Genomic DNA, 19,510 nt, shown 5'->3' on the forward strand with positions numbered 1-19,510 from the left:
CATGTCACCCTTCAATAAACCAAACTAGAAGCCTATATGTTATCCTTCACCAACTACTTCAAGTAAACAGTCACCTCCTATACAGCTTGATTACATATACATATGTATTCTCCTTTCTATTCCTGGGATAGATCCTAAACCTCCCTCAGCTAGACTCCGTTCTCTATCCTGCATCAGAGTGATCTTCCTGACATGGACCTTGGAACCTATCATCTTTCTACCAGATACTTTTATGGCCACCTTCTACCCACATGGTGAAGACCTAAGCTCCTTATAGAACAACTCCAGTCTTTGGCATTCATTTATGACCAAAATGACTGCATTTCCCTGAACATACCTTCTCAGCATCCTTTCTGCTGCTGCTCCCGCTTCCCCCCTTGACCTGGAACAGCTTTCTGTGCTTTTTGATTAGCAAACTCTTATTCATCTTTCAGGACTTCATCTATATGTTATATCCTTTATTTGGACTTCTTTGTAGCCCTCCCATCATCTCCCAGGGTGGCTAAGTGCCACTTCACTAAACTGTTATAGGGCCCTACGCATATTACAATCACAGAATTCTCATACTGAATTGGAGATGTCTACATGTGACTGTCTTCTCCTGGATTTTGAGCTCTTTGGAGTCAGGAATGATGCCTTGATCTTCTTATTCCTTTGTATTTAGCATATCAGCTGGCACATGAAAACTGCTCAAATGCTTGTTCAACTGGACTGAGCAGGGGGGTGGGGTGAGAAGGTAAAGATGCTCAAGAGACAAGGAGAGAACCCTACAAAGAGGTTTGAAAGAACTGGTAGAGGATAGAATAAGGATGCTATATTATGGGCTAGTTTTGAACAGAAGAGATACCTTTAGATATGTGCTTAAGGGGAAGGAGGTAAAGATGGAAGCAGATGGAAGTGGTAAGGAATAAAGTGAGTTGCAGGTTGAGGGATCTATTTTCTTTGTTAAACAAGTGGTTGGAAATGGGGGTGGTGTTCAATCAAAACTTGGTGAAAATAGTGGCAGCGAAGAAATGCATAGAACACAGTTGCCCAGAAAGTAAATGCGCATCTTAAATGCAAAGACCCTAGATACATTTTATTCTGGAACATGCAACCTCTTAGGATGCATTCATATGCTTGAAATTCGTTTTCGAGGCCTCGTTTTAGGTGCCCCTGTAACATTCTCGTTGCATATGTGCGCACATGCTTGCATCTGGAGATCTTTGCTCTTGGGCCAGGCCGCAGGCTTGCCACCAGAGCCGGGGTTGGTGGCTGTGCTGTTGCTGTTGGTGGAGTCCAGTGACACATGGCTCATGGCCAGGCTGCCTGCGCTGTGGGAAGAGTAACTATACACCGTCTGGAGAAAGGCAGATTTTGTGTTAGTCTCTTGCTTACAAAGAATAACATAGCATTTGGGGAAGAATGTGCAACACAGGATCCCATAGTTAGATATTAAAATAACGATAATCTCCACAGCTGGCAAATATTTGCCAGAGGTGGTGGCATACACGGGGATGAATGTGATCCACGCTATGAAGTAAATGAGCATGCCAAATGTGATGAATTTGGCTTCGTTATAATTCTCAGGTAATTTCCTGCCTTTGAAGGCAAAGAGGAAGCAGATGAAGGCCAGGATGGCAATATAGCCCAGCATGGTGCCAAAGGCAAGGATGGACCCTTCCTCACATTCCAGGATAATGACTCTGGGCAAGGAGACATTCCCTTCCACCGTAGGGGCTGCAAAGATTAGCCAGAGGGTGCAAATGGCCACCTGGATACCTGTGCATGTGAAGATGATGGGGATCGGTTTATAGAGGCACTTCAGGAAGTTCTGTAACTTGGGATCGAAGCTGAAGGCAAGCAGTATTTTCAGGGACTTGGTCAAAATGCAGGAGATGCAGAGAGCGAAGCTCACACCAAATAGCATCTGCCGTGTTTTACATGTGAAGTCTTGTGGTTCTCCGACGAAAAAGCCGGTACTGGCAAAAGTGAGGACATGACAGAGGAGGATCACGTAGCAGACCATTAATCCCCCAGATGATTTCACAACGGGCGTGTTCAGGTTTCTTGTAAATATTATGCCAACAGCCAGAACAAACACGATTCCCAGCAGGGAGAGTGCCAGGAGCAGGACAGCCAGGGCATCATTCCAGCTGAGATACTCCACTTCCTTTTCAAAGCACGTGGTGCTCTTTACGGGGGCCCAGTGAGTTTTGTTGTTGCATAAAAGGCAGTGATCCATGTCTGAAAGACAGAGGAGGTTCGGTTACATTGCAAACATTCAAACGAGGTGATTGTCCAGCATTCTACAAATAGAATTCTTCTCAGCCATAGATTGGACTAAAAAATGGATATAGATAATGGTCACAATGGTTACTCATTAAAATAAAGCCTGCACCAAACCCAAAGAAAGTGAGAGAGGACAGATGAAGGCGAGGGAAAAGGAAGAAAGGAAGAACAAACAAAAAAAAGAGAGAGAAAGAAAAAAAGCCAGCTAGGCTGTGAAGTTTTAGGAAATTATTGTACTCTGGGTAGATTTTAGTCTGTTGTGAACTTGCTATTATAGGTGGCTGTTCAGGGGACTCTGTTGAGAAGAAAAGATTTAGAATCAGACATATCCTCAAGTCCCTTTCTCTGAGTCACCTGTGAGTCCTGTAATATTGAACAAGCTCATTGAATTTTCCGAGCCTATTTGCAGTTCTCTTAAAAACTAAAAATCGACTGCGTCATTGGGGTGCTGCCTTCAGTGAGATTATAGATATGAGGTGCTTTGTGTGGAGCATATCAGGCTATAGACTCTGTGGTGGGAGCTGCTATTGTCAAAGAGGCTGCAGTTCTTTCAGAAGCAGAGACAATATGGCTGGGTCACCCCAACGCCTCCGAAAGCGAGATAACACAAGATTGTAATCAATGACAGTTGATAAGAGTTAAAGTTTATTTTCCCTGGCGGGAAGGAAGGGGGTGTTAGCGGCAGTGAGCCTCTCACTGCAGTGATAAGGTTGGAAATGATTTATGCGGATTCTGACTGCAGGTGCAGCACTGATAGTTGATAGCGTGGAGTTTCTGGGAGGGTGATTGCATTTGCTCCCCATTTCCACCCCCTAATGACGGGGTCCCGGCTACTTCTAAGAAGCCTTGCTGTGAGCGTCCATCTGCTCCCACTCCACAGTGCCCACTCAGCGTTATACAGCACCTGTGTTCTCTTCCTCCTTAACCTCAAATAGAAACCTTGTGTTTCTATTTATAATCTCTACATTTTCAGCTTCCTCCTCTTACCAAATCCAGTTTCCTTACAAATATCCTTTCTTCCCTGTCTTTCCTTTACCGTTGCTGCCAGTGTCTGCCATTTTATTCATTCAGCCAACAGTTATCGGCCTTGCCTGTGTAAAAGGCTGCGCACTGGAGACGTCAAGAGGAACAGGAGAGGATATCCTTTCAGATTAGCCTACATCCTTGCTTTTCCTCCCAAGTTGTGCTCCGTCTTTTACACTTGTTCTTGGAAGCAACTTGCCCTGGTTAGCAAGAGACAACCCAGATTGTATCCTGAAAGACTTTGTGCATCTTTATGAGAAATAAATGCTATGTACTCGCTTGGTGTTTTTATTTATCCCACTTGGCAAACCGTTGTAGATACTGTTTTGCCTGGAACCCCGAGCCCCCCCCCCTCCCCCGCCCATTACCTAATTATTTATGCAGCACAGCACAGCCCAGTTTGGGATAAGGCATTTTTGTAAAATGATGACAGAACATGGATATTGGAATGTTTACATTGGGATGCTTCTCCTCTTGGAGCCAATAAGAAAAAAGAATAAGCATCCAGGGGCTATTCGGGCTCTGGGGTTCTCAGCTTTTATAGGACAAATAGGAATGCTACTATTAACAAGGGAATAGGATGCTTTTAAAGCAGGCTTGACTTATAAAGTGCTGATAGCTCCTTTCAGGGTTCCGAAGGCTGCTGACCTCACTCCTGTTCTCTAATATGTGTATATTGCTCTGATGTTGTCAAATTGTTAACAGGTTTGGCAAATGATCAGTTAGTAGCATCTACTCTCTGTCAATAGTTCACTCCCTTGTCTCACAGAAGGTTTTTTCAGGCTTCACTGTTGCCTCGGGGTAAGAATAGTGAGATCTTCCAGGTAAGCAAACCTCTGTATATACATTGATTTCTATCGTGCTTGGCTTAGTTAACTCAGCATTGGTTGTTTATAGCTATTGTGCTCCAACTGCAAGTCGGCATGTCTGTGTGGGAGATACATGGATAAAAATGGACAGAGGACATGCACTGTTTTAAGAATGATGGAGAGGAAACCAGTTGAGGGTTTGTCATCTTCCCTTGCATGTGAAGTTACTTTCACATCCTTACTATGTATTGGTTGCATGTCTGCTGATATAATAGAGCAAATTCCAAGATAAAATGAAATCTCACTGCTGTTTCATCTGGGAGAGAAGCATGAGACGCTTTTCCCCCCAAATGAAAGAATAATCCAAAATGGAATTCCTATAAACAAAATATCAGCCTAAGAGAAATGGTCCAGGCGTGTCACTGCCCAGGTTGCTGTGACTGTAATTACCCGTCTGGTTACTGTAGTGGTTTTCAGGGCAGTTCACACATTCATAGCAGCAGGTGTGCTGACTTCTGGTGGTTTTCTTCATTTGCCCAGGACTGCATTCCTTGGAGCATTTGGATTGAATTTGCTGCAAAATGAAAAGAAATCCCAAATAGGTTTTTAAAAAGGATTATTTTTACTAACTTGGACTTCATTTAAAGATACATTTACTAAATAGTATTTTGACACTTTTAAAAAATAGTGTCATCGGATTGTGTTGTCATTCACATTCTGGAGGAATGTGAATAAGTCTAAAAAAATAAGAAAATACTGTAGATAGTGAAACTGCCTTATGGGTCCTCCGGAGCAAACTTTTAATCTGAAGTACCCACACTCCTGGAGGATGTTCGGCTACAACCGCAGGACTCACCATGAGACAAGCCGGACATCATTACCGGGATAACAGTGAAACCTTTCTTCCCAGCAACATGGCCCTTTGTATCCCCCCACATAAGAGACAGCAGAGACATGATAGCTTGGGGATGTCAATAGATTTAGGGTTATCTGATGTCGGACTATGGGTTCTGCTGAGTTACCAGAAATGGTGATAGCCCAACTAGCCTGCATATTGACAAGAGGATCTTGAAATCTGACCTAACTGATCTCAGGTATTATTTGTTTTTGCTACCTCCATGAAATATTTATTTATGGGTGTTTCCATCAAAAAGGCAAACGGGTCTCTTTCTCTTTTATTTTTTATTAATCCTCACTGGAGGATATTTTTTCCATTGCTTATTTTAAGAGAGAGTGGAAAGAAAGGAGGGAGGGCAAGAGCGAGAGAGAGGTGTGAGAGAAATACATCAATTGGTTGCCTCCTGGGGCCTAGGATAGAATCTGCAGCCCAGGTGCATGTCCTTGACTGGGAATCGACCCTTTGGTGTGTGGGCTGATGCTCTAACCATTGAGCAGCTAGCTAGGGCAGATGGTTACATTTTAGGAAAGACAGAAAGAAAATAAGAAAGTGAACCACATTTTCTGAGAGAGAGAGAGAGAGAGAGAGAGAGAGAGAGAGAGAGAGAGAGAGAGGAATTGAGGATGTGTACAAGGGACAAAAACAAAGTTGGCTATGGAATTTAAGGAAAGAAGTTGGGGACAATGAATAGGTTATAGGATCACTGGAGGCCCTGGTGGTGGGGTCAAGGACTTTTGCTGTCGAGATACCAATTAATTTGAGTGCTACAAAGCAACCTACAACACAATTACCTTAAGATTCCTGAACTCATTTTTTGTTTCCTGGTCTGTGATGATAAAGACATCATTCTTCAAGTTATATTGTGCCATCTTGGTGATAGTCATGTGGCCATTGACCTCCTTCCAGAACACAACATCATATCCAGTATTCATATCCCCATGGGCATCAAAATGAAATGACTTTCCTTCATCCGCGAATGTCACATTTTTCAGTACATCTAGTAACTATAAAAAAGAAGAATAGAAACAAACACTAATAGAAATATTGTAAGTGTATCCATTATATCAATTTTAAAATTATAACACTGCCTTACAAGGAACATCATCTACAAATTATAAAAAAAGACATCTCGAATCAGCGAGTGTGGTAACTAGTTGCAAAGGTTCTTACCTATTGGGCAACAATTTGAGAACTCTAGCCTCATTTATGCCAAAGTCTTGCTCTGTGAATTTGAGAAGCAAGTTAATGTTTATGGATGGTAGCTTCTCTAGACCATAACATTGAAATCTGAGCATATTCATTTTTTCACATTTCAGAATGGGTCCTCTGGGGCAGATGCCTGGACTCTAACTCTGGTTCCATATCTAATTAGTGGTGTGATCTCAGCAGTTACAATTTTTCCTAGGCCTCAGCTTCTCCATTTGTAAAGTGAAGTAAATGAAACCTACCTTATAGGGTTTTTGGAAGGATTAAATATAATTATGAATGTAAAGAGTGCCCAATATCTGGCACAGATTAAGGGTTAATAAAGGCTATATTAATACCTATTATACCTGTCATTAATTAATGGGGACAATATGCAAACAAATAAAAATATTGAGTCTATCAACTAACAATGTCATCTGACATTCATATATTACTTGCTAATACTCAAATCTGTGATACCGTTTTACTTCATAACAACTTGGTGAAGCATGTTGAACAGGGATTATCTTCCTCTTTTCTTATACGAGGACCCCTAGCCAAGAGGCAATGGGACTTACCTGAGGACACACATCTTGACTTTCATTATATGGTCTTTCCATTGCACCTATTAATATATTAATTCAAAGTCTTCTCACTATTTTTTTCTCTCTGACTCACAAGTAATCACTAATGTGCCATCTGTCCCTATGAAAGGTAGCAAAAAGCATCTTTTCTTTCTAGAATCACAATTGGCCCGGGTCTTGGCCCAGTCTGAGTGGGTAATTCAAGCCAGTCGTTGTCCTGCTCACCTCCCAAAAATGAAGGCTGAGGGGACCGAGCTACAAACCTGGGAGGTGGCCCAGTAACAGCAGCACCCTGCTCTTGGGCATGTGCTGAGTAGCATCCCCATCAGAGAAGTTTGGTTGATGGGTGCGTGTAAGGGAACTGCTAATGTCCACCCTAAGTCCATACTTTGTTAGTCACACGGAAGATGTGGATCTTATTATCTCCAATGGTCTTCAACTCGGCTTCAGTGATTGAGTGCAGAGTACAGTGACTTCTAAATTCCATTTAATATATTAATATTAAATAATTTTTAACTTGAGGGGATAGAAATGCAATGAAAAATTACTTGTTTTTTTTTTTTAACCAACTTGTACAGTGAATACCATGCAACTAGGACAGGAAATGTGTTACTGACAAATGAGGCAGCCACATTGAGCTTGTGCTGCAGAGGAAGAACACTGGGCATTGGGGTAGGAAAACAGGTTGCAGTTCTGGCTCCTCTGTTAACTTGATATATAATCACGGCTAAGTCAATAGCCTTTGTGAACATACCAGGCCTGCTCATTATCTAGGTCTATGATGCCCTGTGGCTTTTGTTAGGTGCAAAAGCTATGAAATGTGGCAAAATTTATTCTATTTGAATAGAATTATTCTTATTTTATTCCATCTCAGTTAATTGTTTATGAATGTTTCTTTCCTTCATTTTTTTGGTCAATAGAATATAAAAAAATCAAGTTGTATTTTAAGGTAAATATATTAGCTGTGACAGTCATTTCAATGACCAAATGTCACTTTAGTAAAATCTCTAAGTATATTGATTTTATTACACATCCCCACAGATTTGATAGTTCATGTAATGAATGTAAATTCATCAGTGTTACATTTAAATAGCAGGATATTAGATTTAACCTGGTGAAAATAACAAAAAAAAATCCTATTTTAGCAATTTTGTGGAAGAAAAAAATGGAGGGAACAAAAATAAAAGAATAAGTGAGGGCCTGCTGTCAAGATTCCCACCTCTGCCTGTATGTTGATTTTTTTTCCCAGTTCCTTCCTTAAGCAAAACACCTAAGCCCCAGTAACTCAGTTCTTTAGGGAGCATATCCTTTTCCACTCTTGTGTTTGAATGATAATTTCCACCTGTTTTTCCCTTGTATTTAATTAGGTTTTACAGGGTAAAGTTCTGACACATATACATTCTGTAAATAATGATAACATTGTACGATGTACATAAGTGCAATTTTGTGCTTGTTCTTACAGGAAACACAGTGCTTTTCATTACTTGTTAAATATCATAGAACATTTGCCCTGCATTAAGGTACAGTTTGTACATTAACACTCCAATTATTAATCTATTAAATGCTTTTTTTCCACCAATTATGTATTTATTTTTCATCGAAACTCTGAAATTCACTATAAATTGACATTACAAAATGTAGAGAGTAGGATTTGCATATCCATTATTTACTCCAATTATTAATCTATTAAATGCTTTTTTCCACCAATTATGTATTTATTTTTCATCGAGACTCTGAAATTCACTATAAATTGACACTACAAAATGTAGAGAGTAGGATTTGCATATCCATTATTAGCTTATTCACCTCTGTATGCTAATAACCTGCCTTTGTGAACACAAGTCCAGGAGGCCGCACCAGATAAGCTGGTGTAGTTGATGCTTTCCATATCCCTAAGGGCCCTGATGTTTCACTCCATCTCCACAAGCAAGCTGTGCTTATGAAACAGAGGTATCTATGTGAGTAAACTACAGAAGAGCAGAGGAAGCAGCCTAGTATCTCCAATACCCAACCTATGTTTTTTTCTTTTGTGAAGTTTCCTGTGGTGTAGCAAAAAGCCCACTGGATTAAAGCTGGGGCAGGTTCACTCCTAACTATGTGGGTGACCATGGGCCAGACCCTACTGCCGAGGTCCCCTCCATCTCGTTTAACCTGGTGAAATTAACAAAAAAATTATATTTTAGCAATTTTGTGGAAGAAAAAAACGGAGGGAACAAAAATAAAAGAATAAGTGAGGATCTGCTGTCAAGATTCCCACCTCTGCCTGTATGTTGATTTTTTTTTCAGTTCCTTCCTTAAGCAAAACACCTAAGCCCCAGTAACTCAGTTCTTTAGGGAACATATCCTTTTCCACTCTTGTGTTTGAATGATAATTTTCACCTGTTTTTCCCTTGTATTTAATTAGGTTTTACAGGGTAAAGTTCTGACACATATACATTCTGTAAATAATGATAACATTGTACGATGTACATAAGTGCAATTTTGTGCTTGTTCTTACAGGAAACACAGTGCTTTTCATTACTTGTTAAATATCATAGAACATTTGCCCTGCATTAAGGTACAGTTTGTACATTAACACTCCAATTATTAATCTATTAAATGCTTTTTTTCCACCAATTATGTATTTATTTTTCATCGAAACTCTGAAATTCACTATAAATTGACATTACAAAATGTAGAGAGTAGGATTTGCATATCCATTATTAGCTAATTCACCTCTGTATGCTAATAACCTGCCTTTGAGAACACAAGTCCAGGAGGCCACACCAGATAAGCTGGTGTAGTTGATGCTTTCCATTTCCCTAAGGGCCCTGATGTTTCACTCTATCTCCACAAGCAAGCTGTGCTTATGAAACAGAGGTATCTATGTGAGTAAACTACAGAAGAGCAGAGGAAGCAGCCTAGTATCTCCAATACCCAACCTATGTTTTTTTCTTTTGTGAAGTTTCCTGTGGTGTAGCAAAAAGCCCACTGGATTAAAGCTGGGGCAGGTTCACTCCTAACTATGTGGGTGACCATGGGCCAGACCCTACTGCCGAGGTCCCCTCCATCTCTAAACTCTTGTGTCAGTCACCAGAAACGCTTCCTCTTGTCACTTCTTTCAGATGGAGTGGGAAGAATATGGGTCCTGTGGACCTGCCCTAATATAAAAATTACAGATGATAAAATTTTAGTACAGTAGGCCCTAAAATTTTATAGTTATTATTTTTGTTATCACTCCAAAATCACTCTCTTATTTGAACATGTCTCTTCTGACGTCTGGACTAATATCATACCGCCATTGCTACGTAGGATGTCTCATATAAGTTCTTCCAATTCAACATCTCCAAAATGCAATGATAAATATTTCTTCCTCTGATCAGACCTCCACTCTTCTCTGTTAGACGTCTGGACTATTATCATACCGCCATTGCTACGTAGGATGTCTCATAAGTTCTTCAAATTCAACATCTCCAAAATGCAATGATAAGTATTTCTTCCTCTGATCAGACCTCCACTCTTCTCTGTTTTTCCACCTCAACAAATGACACCAGTTGCTCAAATATTTGACTCATTTGTAGCAACTTCCATCTATCATCCTTTATATGCAGTTTCTCTCCAAATGCTCTCTTCATTCTTCCCTTTAAATAAGAAACTCTGATTCACTATAAATTGACATTACAAAATGTAGAGAGTAGGATTTGCATATCCATTATTAGCTAATTCACCTCTGTATGCTAATAACCTGCCTTTGAGAACACAAGTCCAGGAGGCCACACCAGATAAGCTGGTGTAGTTGATGCTTTCCATTTCCCTAAGGGCCCTGATGTTTCACTCTATCTCCACAAGCAAGCTGTGCTTATGAAACAGGTATCTATGTGAGTAAACTACAGAAGAGCAGAGGAAGCAGCCTAGTATCTCCAATACCCAACCTATGTTTTTTTCTTTTGTGAAGTTTCCTGTGGTGTAGCAAAAAGCCCACTGGATTAAAGCTGGGGCAGGTTCACTCCTAACTATGTGGGTGACCATGGGCCAGACCCTACTGCCGAGGTCCCCTCCATCTCTAAACTCTTGTGTCAGTCACCAGAAACGCTTCCTCTTGTCACTTCTTTCAGATGGAGTGGGAAGAATATGGGTCCTGTGGACCTACCCTAATATAAAAATTACAGATGATAAAATTTTAGTACAGTAGGCCCTAAAATTTTATAGTTATTATTTTTGTTATCACTCCAAAATCACTCTCTTATTTGAACATGTCTCTTCTGACGTCTGGACTAATATCATACCGCCATTGCTACGTAGGATGTCTCATATAAGTTCTTCCAATTCAACATCTCCAAAATGCAATGATAAATATTTCTTCCTCTGATCAGACCTCCACTCTTCTCTGTTTTTCCACCTCAACAAATGACACCAGTTGCTCAAATATTTGACTCATTTGTAGCAACTTCCATCTATCATCCTTTATATGCAGTTTCTCTCCAAATGCTCTCTTCATTCTTCCCTTTAAATAACCATGCACAGGGTGGGACAAAAGTATGTTTATAGTTATGAGTATGCAAAACTAGAGTTGATGCTTGTATTATTATTTATTAATTATTTTATTATTTCCATAACAACAACTGTAAACCTACTTTTTCCTCCCTGTACATGTTTCTCCATTCTCGTTGTCATACTGTAGCACAAGGCATCCCTATTTTAGCCTGGATGGCCACACTGGTCTTTTTCCCACCCCTAATGGCTTGATTGCATGCCTCACTAGAGAACTTTAGGGAGAAAATTGTCTTAGTTTCCATAATATTTTTAGCACTAAGCACCATGTCTAGAACATTGAGACATCGAACCAGTATTTGCTAAATAAATGTATTTACAGAAGTTAGATTATTAGACATTCCTCTCATTCCACATACATCACTTACTACCTTGTATATCATCAGTTAAAGGAAAATAAAATACTAAAAAGAAAGCCAAAATCATTGATTGTGCTGTCCCTGAATACTGTTCACAAATATCACCAAATGTGGAGCCAAAGTAAGGATTATCCTCAAATATTGGGAGAAATGAAATTCTTTAAAGTTATTTGAAATCTAAAATCATTCAAAAACTATTATTTACATGTTAGTGAATTTTGCCAGTGGAAAAATAATCTTTAGGAATGTAGCTTTGATTAGTGACCTTCAATGTTGCTGATTTTAAAAGTTTAATGTCTATGGAGATTGCCTCATAAAAAGACAACATTATTTGCATTATTTGTCCTACTGAATATGGCACAGACATAGCTCACTCACATCATGATCAAAGGATCCTCTCTCCCTCTTTCCAATCTGTTTCTGTTTGTTTCTAGATAAACAGACTCCCTGGGACATAAAGGACAACCCCGGGCTTCTAGTGTTTAAATGAAACATTTTAGCAGATTTTGTTTAGATTATACTATTTCCAGGCTTTTCTTCAGAAGGTTTGAGATTTATTCCTGATGTAAAATACGTTCCCAGACCTTTAGAAGATGAATAGCTCTTGCTATTTGTATTTCTCTTTCCTTATGAGGCTTTTTATGTTGTGGTTTCATTATGGTGTCCACTTAATTTATAGTTTTTACCAATCCCTTATTAAACATTTTATACTAAAAAGAGTATGTTTTCAAACATGCACCTTACAATTACTAGGCATATATACTTTAAAGAGAGTTCTAATTTTAAAAAGATCCTAATTTCTAATCTTACTTCTTCATTAGGTTTTGTGCCTTGCATTTCCAAGGTGAAAACTGGTTTTAAAACGAACAATTTAAAACACCCTATGACCATCACATGACCCACCAAATGTAAGCTGATCACCTCAGACTCTGGAGCTTGTGGATGTTTAAAATAAAAATTACAAAAGTAGAAATAGCCTGTCCTGGATTCCCACTTGTAAGAACAGAAGAATTGAGCTTTATTCCCAAATTTAAAACAAATATATTTTTGGAACATGATTCTGCTTCAAGGCAGATAAGTTTGGCTTTGAATACATAATACCGAGGAATTTGTTTTTGATGAGTTAAATTTATCACCAGAAAGCAGCAATTTGCTTTTAAATGACTTGTTCATGGGCATTTAAAAAACAGAATGGAAAAATTTTCACTAAATAGGGCCACATTAAGCTTGTGTTTCTACAAACTAATCAAAGAGAAGAAAGGGAAAGGCGTCTTTTACGCAATTAGTGATTCATTTTAAATGGAGATATCATAGGAACTGTTATGATTGACCTAAAACATTCATTTGAAGAAGACTGCAGTTCTAGAGAGACTGCCCTAAGTCAGAGTCATAACTGGAGGCTTTGGGACTATATGTCACCAGAGACATCATGAAAAGTAGAGGGTGTGGAGTCAGATGACCCAGACTAGAATCATATTTCTGGCACTTCCTAGCTTAGTTTTCTCATCCATAATATTTAGTAATGATAAAAAGACTCATTAAGCATGCCTGGTCTATCTTGCGTTTGTTAAGAGCTTGAAAAGAGGTAATTCTTATGAAGGCTTGACAAACTCTAGATCAGTTAGAAATACACAAACTCCAGGAAAATAGCACTATCAACAGAATCTTCTTGGAAAATAAAAGAACACAACTTTTGTGGGTCAGAGTAGGAAGTAAAGGTAAAATAACAACTCTATTATCTTCAGTAACAAAAAGCAATGGGTAGAAATTCAGGTTATTCAAACACTGAAGGTGTCGACTAATAAGAGGAATACTAAAAGCATTTCTTCTAACTGCAAATTAAAGCAATGAAAGAAATGGAGGAAATTATGGTAGGGGAATTTTCATGGGTATGTGAGTTAGTACCTCCCATGGTTGAAAGGCGTTGGGGTTCTTACAGTCTCGAGCTTGGCACAGATCCCGAAGGGCATAAGCAAGGGCAAACACAGCGAGCTGAATACTGTGAACAAGTCCTGGCTCAGTGTAATCCCACAGGAAGTCATTTCTCAGGGAGAAGTTCCTGTCTATATCCTTGTTAGCCTTGTAGGCCAAAGTCCCCTGAGAATGGTTGAAAATGCATTGACTCAAATCACTGTCTTTGACATAGGCACAGGCAGACAAGAGCATGGCATATTCATTTAAGGGTTTGTTATGATCCTTGGGAAACATATGCAGATTTTGAAGAAAGGACTGGAAAGAGGACACATTCCCTTTTCTAAAGGCAAACCCTACAACTTTGCCAATCTTTTTAATGTTAGGAATGGTGGTAATCTTGATGGCTGTCGACCAATTATCACTAGCAATCCAGACCTTATTTATATTCCTTTCAATGGCTTTACTGAAGAGACTGATAACATGGAATTGCCTCAGAAATACCACAATGACATTAACGTGGGCTTCTGCTATGATTTTCTCCAGTGTCTGATTGATCCTGATTTCAATGGTGTTATCTGAGAGGAAGGCTGGGAGAACTTCTTTGAAGGCTATGCACACGTTATTTGCCATGGTCTGAAGAACAAAAGTGCTGAGAGCCAGTCGTCCATAGTCATCATCTGTGGTTATGATGCCAATCCAGTTCCATCCAGATTTCTGAATCAGGTGGGCCATTGCTTTAGTTTGGTAGAAGTCACTGGGCACAGTTCGTAAAAATGAAGGAAAGCGAATTTTGTCACTTAGGATTTCTGCCGTTGATTCATAACTCACCTGGAAATTGACAGAATCTTTTAGTTATGGTGTTGAAGAGCTCCAGACGGCTGTGCCTAGTAGGTGTTGCTTGACTCTGAGTAATGATGCAAGAACTTAGTGCAGGGCTCTCTAAAATCTCTTCTGGTTCTTCAGAGACCCCTTTCCTTACCTCCTGGTTCTTGGTTTGCATTACAGAGAGAGCTGTAGTTCCACAGTCTGCTCAAAGCTTTCTCATCATACTCAGAACAAATGCAAATATGACCACAGTTTACAAGATGCTACATGACCTGGCCTTGGCCTCTCTCCGTAAATGCATTTCTTACCATGCTCCTTTCTGCTCACCTGATCTGGCCATTTTTATTCTTTGGACATGTTAACGTTGTACATGATGATTTTTTTTAGCCTAGATACTGTCCTTCCCTCCTCCATCTTCCCTTGGCTGCCCCTTCTCATTCAAACATTATCTCTTTGAGAAGTCCTTCTTGACCTCCATTCCCCCTTCCTTCTCACTCTCTCTTCTGTTTTCTTTATAGCACTTGACTGATATTATTTCAGAAACAAGGCAGTTGAGCTCCTCAAAGGTTTGTGTCTGGCCCAAATCATGCTAAAACTAGACAGACTGAGAAGTGACTACTCCCTTTGTGCTTTGTCCGCTATCTGATCCACATAGGAAACATCCTTTCTTGGACTAGGAGAAAGGAAAGTTTAAAGTAAAAGCAACTTCCTAACTAGTTTCCCAAATTACCCTGACCTTTCATAATAAAGAGTGCAATCAAAACCAAGGTAGGGAGGTAGAACAAAACCTACCTGTGGCATGAGCTGTAAACTCAATATCCTGGAGACAGCCATGCTTATTTCTGAGTAGCCAGCCCCTATGACAGCCTTAACCCTTGGCATATAGCTGGAATAGTTACACTTAACCTCCACAATTTCTCTGGAGCAGTTGAACTTAGAAAGAAACCTCAGAGCAGCTGCCATTGCCACTGTCACTTCGGTACAAGTGTCATAGATCTCGTACCCCAGTTTGACTCCAGATAATAATGTTGAATTATTGATCGTCTCAATGCTGTGTATCATAGCAAGAGTTTGAAGAAACATTGCTATTTCAAACCTGTTGAGAAAGAAGAATTTTTTGAAATCAGAAATTAACTTTTCTACAGACATGATGATATCTCATTTTATCCACATGTCAGCCTCGTAATAGACAGTTTCTGGATCAAGGAAACTTACCTTTTGAAGGGGCTAACCTTTATTAATTTAAAAATAATTTTTGATGGAAACCTTCCTAAAAAGGTACATAGAAACCCAGCCCAGCCAGCATGGCTCAATGGTTGAGCTTTGACCTATGAACCAGAAGGTCACCATTTGATTCCTGGTCAGGGCGCATAAGGGAGGCATCTGATTGATGATTCTCTCTCATCCTTGATGTTTCTATCTCTCTCTCCATCTCCCTTCCTCTTTGAAATCAATAAAAAATATTTTTAAAAAAGGATTCCCCCCCGCCACACACACATAAAAAAGGTCCCACAGTTTCTCAAGTGGATTCTATGGAACAGGATTTAACCTTTTCTTAATGAATTTTGGGATAATTTTGAGCACTCAGTTTAGTATTCTGCAGTATGAAGATGTGTTTGATTTTTCCTTTTTGAATTTAATGTCAGCACTTTATTGCTGTCTGAGCACCTGTGTTTTAGATTCACAAGCCTATATTTCAATTTTCTGATTCTAATCTGTTGTGGCTGAAAATCAGATTAATAAGGCTCTTAAAAATAAGCTTACAAAGCAGTCTCTGAATAAAAGCCAAGTAGACTTCTCCTGGGTAAAGTATACTCTTTTGGCTCCAAGGGATTAGCTATTTCTTACTTCAGAGGGCTTTTCCAATTGACTTCTAGGTCTGTGATTATTCCAGAGCACTGAGCTATTTGATTACTTATTTACTATTATGCCAGTGGTTCTCAACCTTCTGGCCCTTTAAATACAGTTCCTCATGTTGTGACCCAACCATAAAATTATTTTAGTTGTTACTTCATAACTGTGATGTTGCTACTGTTATGAATTGTAATGTAAATATATGATATGCAGGATGGTCTTAGGCGACCCCTGTGAAAGGGTCGTTCGACCGCCAAAGGGGTCGCGACCCACAGGTTGAGAACCGCTGTATTATGCTTATTTCATCCTTTGCCACGTACAAAAGGTTGCAAACAGAGCCTAAAACGTACTATAGGTTCAATAATGTTTTTAAATGAATAAAGGGGGATATTATTGTTCATGGTTTTGCTCTTTTAAAGTTTCCTTTTAATTAATTGAGATATAACAAATTACATAAAATTATTTGAATAACATTTTTTGTCCTTGTGGATTACCTAAATGTGAAGCTTGACAAATTTACATTAAGTTTTTAATGTAAAGAAAGACACAAAGAAGAAAGGTTAAAGCAATGAATTATCTGCCAATTAAAATGTATAATATTTTCAGAGTACCCACAAGTTAGCTCCATGAGCATCAGGACCTCTGGTGTATTCACCCTAGTATACCCAGTGCCTAGGACTGGGCCTCGGTGACGTAGGCATTTAATAAATAGTTGTTTAATGGTGAATGAATATTTCTCTCAAGGAGTGACAATAGGTGAAAGGATGTTTAATTTAGTGATTTTTTTTCTGGAATAAGTTTGCTTATTAGATCAAATAATTCTTTAGTGTTTTCCATTCTGAATGATTAGCCTACAATTGTGGGCCTCAAATCTGTAGTCCTTCTTTGGGTACCAATTTAGTGCTCTGAAAAAAATCTTCATTAATTATTTTGGAGTGTTCCCCGGTATTTTTGATAATCAACAATTATGATAACAGTAGCTCAACATGACCAGCTTCTGAGTAGACTGCCAGGAAGGAATGTCAATGTGCTGTGGGATCACATTTTATCTGAGATCTTCTTAGAGGGGTTGGTAGATACCTTTTAAAAAATTTAAGTATAGTTGGTATACAATATTAAGTACTATTTGATAAAGAAAGAAAAAGGGGTGGGGAAATGAGGAGATTAAATTTACACAAAAACATCAAGATAGAATTGGGACGTTAGGGTTAAAAGGAAGCATGGGGTCAGATTGCCATAGCTACAAAAGCTTATGCCACCTGCATCCTTAGAGGTTCTCCAGGCCCTTATTTTACAGAAGAGAACATGGGAACTAGAACTCAAAGAGTTTAAGCCAGTGGTTCTCAGCCTTCTGGCCCTTTAAATACAGTTCCTCATGTTGTGATCCAACCATAAAATTATTTTCGTTGCTACTTCATAACTGTAATGTTGCTACTGTTATGAATTGTAATGTAAATATCTGATATGCAAGATGGTCTTAGGCGACCCCTGTGAAAGGGTCATTCGACCGCCAAAGGGGTAGCGACCCACAGGTTGAGAACCGCTGGTTAAGCGATTGGCCTAAGTCTACAAAATTAGTTTGCCCCCAAACTGAAATTAGAATTCAAATATCCTGCTCTCCTTAAAGAAAATCTATTTGTAACATCCTCTACCCACCTTTACTTTTCCATATTAAGCTGTGCCTGATGTCTTCTTTATAGTCGAGCTTTCACATGTAAGATGTTTAACAAGGAAGGAACACTTTGGGTTGAGGAAGGGCCTTAATTTATCATAAAACAATTAGATTAAAAAAACAACAAAATAAATGCAATGTTGACAAAAATGTTAATATACAGAAAAATTTTGAATGTAGTCTATTTTAAACTAAGGATTAAATAATAGATCCATGTTTAAAACAAAAACCATATTGTGAATGATAGAAATGTAAACATGTTAAGTATATTTGTGATGGACAGACTACAGTGTCTTCTTGGTTTTCTCAGCTGACTTCTGGGATTTTTTCAGGCAAAATATATATAAACTTATTAGTAAAAAACATTCATTGCTTCTGCACTTGGAGGCTAGTTATATACATAGCATTGATAACATCTCTCTTTTAAGGAAGCATAGCAAGACTATGACAACTTCAAAATATGGGAGTTTAGATTTTATTAAAACAAGTTAGATGTCAATACAAGTACACATTTACATACCTGCTATCTCTGTGTAAGCTTGAAATTTAATTGTGTTCTTTAAGGCTTTACTCACCCAACACATTTCTGGATTTCTGGTCGTCTGGGATAATCTTTTGAGGACAGCATTTTTTCATGAATGGCGAACAAACCTCCAATCATGATATGTCCCGGAGAAGTGGCAGCCACAAAGTCATCAGGGGTCCGGCAAGGCTGGGAAGTAGCAAGAATAATCACAAAGCAGGTAATCAGTACAATCAGTAATGCCATGTTTCTAACTCATTTGCTCACTTCATGCAAGTTCTCAGGACACATTAAGCTCACAGAGTGCCAACAACATGTAACTATTTTCCCTGTAAACACCATGGAAGGCACAGGACAGTGTCAAGGGCCAGAAACACTCAGTATTCAGATACTTGCTCAAAGTCAAAACAGCTCTTCACCAATAAGAACACATCAGACTTCCTCACACTCCCTTGTGGGAGATGTGTGACAGCAGGAATGCCTGGTAAAGTGGAGAGAAACACAGGGACAATTTTGCATTTTCAGGGGTGTCATATTCAAGGCCCCAAAGCGTCAATGCAGTTCATAAACTGTTTAAGTAGAATTCTGCTTTTATTTTCTTGAAAAAGCTCTATTTAAAAAATGAAATTCAGTTAAATTTAGGTATTTATCACTTCCTGTTTACATGTAAGAGGAATAAATCATTTTTGTAATGATGGGCAAAACTGAAAACAAGGTGGAACTTGTCTGACATAGTGTTTTGCTTTGAACAAGAAAGTTTTGCCATGGGTCACTGACATGTCCACAGTGTGTGGATTTGATTTTTATAAACTTAAAACTGGTTTCAGGCTATATGTTCTTAAAAGCTTAGGAATCTGACATAACATGATTTTATGGATATAATTTAGAATCTATAGAGGATAGATAAACCTCAGTAACTTAGGTACCATTAAGAAAAAGTTTAAAATTCTAAACTTTACCCTTTAAAATCAATCTTTTTCAAATATTGGATTACTAAGGAATAGATCATGAGCAAGCAATTCCAAATCCAATATATCCAGTTTTGTTTTGTGGGTAGCAGACA

General features: G+C 38.9%; 1 protein-coding gene across 2 annotated transcripts; it reads right to left on the minus strand.

Annotated features, from left to right (window-relative positions):
* Window positions 1-657: 657 nt before the first annotated feature.
* GPRC6A (G protein-coupled receptor, class C, group 6, member A) lies at window positions 658-18,781 on the minus strand. Of its 2 annotated transcripts, none has more exons than XM_005858921.1 (6): window positions 18,500-18,781; window positions 15,191-15,494; window positions 13,565-14,401; window positions 5,793-6,005; window positions 4,554-4,677; window positions 658-2,226 (listed from the first exon to the last, which is right to left on the minus strand). In XM_005858921.1, the coding sequence occupies exons 1-6, from the start codon at window positions 18,691-18,693 to the stop codon at window positions 1,112-1,114; spliced, it is 2,787 nt and encodes a 928-aa protein (XP_005858983.1). In that variant the 5' UTR covers window positions 18,694-18,781; the 3' UTR covers window positions 658-1,111. The 2 variants fall into 2 exon arrangements, with proteins under 2 accessions (XP_005858983.1, XP_005858984.1); XM_005858922.1 differs by lacking the exon at window positions 18,500-18,781 and adding an exon at window positions 17,909-17,952.
* Window positions 18,782-19,510: the final 729 nt, after the last annotated feature.

The sequence above is a fragment of the Myotis brandtii genome, unplaced genomic scaffold (genome assembly GCF_000412655.1).
Source record: "Myotis brandtii unplaced genomic scaffold, ASM41265v1 scaffold123, whole genome shotgun sequence".
NCBI classification, from domain to species: domain Eukaryota; kingdom Metazoa; phylum Chordata; class Mammalia; order Chiroptera; family Vespertilionidae; genus Myotis; species Myotis brandtii.

Coding starts and splice junctions, on each gene's coding strand:
- GPRC6A (XM_005858921.1), bottom strand. CDS start 18,693: ATGGCATTACTGATTGTACTGATTACCTGCTTTGTGATTATTCTTGCT. Junction 14,402..15,190: donor GTTTACAGCTCATGCCACAG/GTAGGTTTTGTT, acceptor GTCAATTTCCAG/GTGAGTTATGAATCAACGGC. Junction 4,678..5,792: donor ATGAGTTCAGGAATCTTAAG/GTAATTGTGTTG, acceptor TTCATTTTGCAG/CAAATTCAATCCAAATGCTC.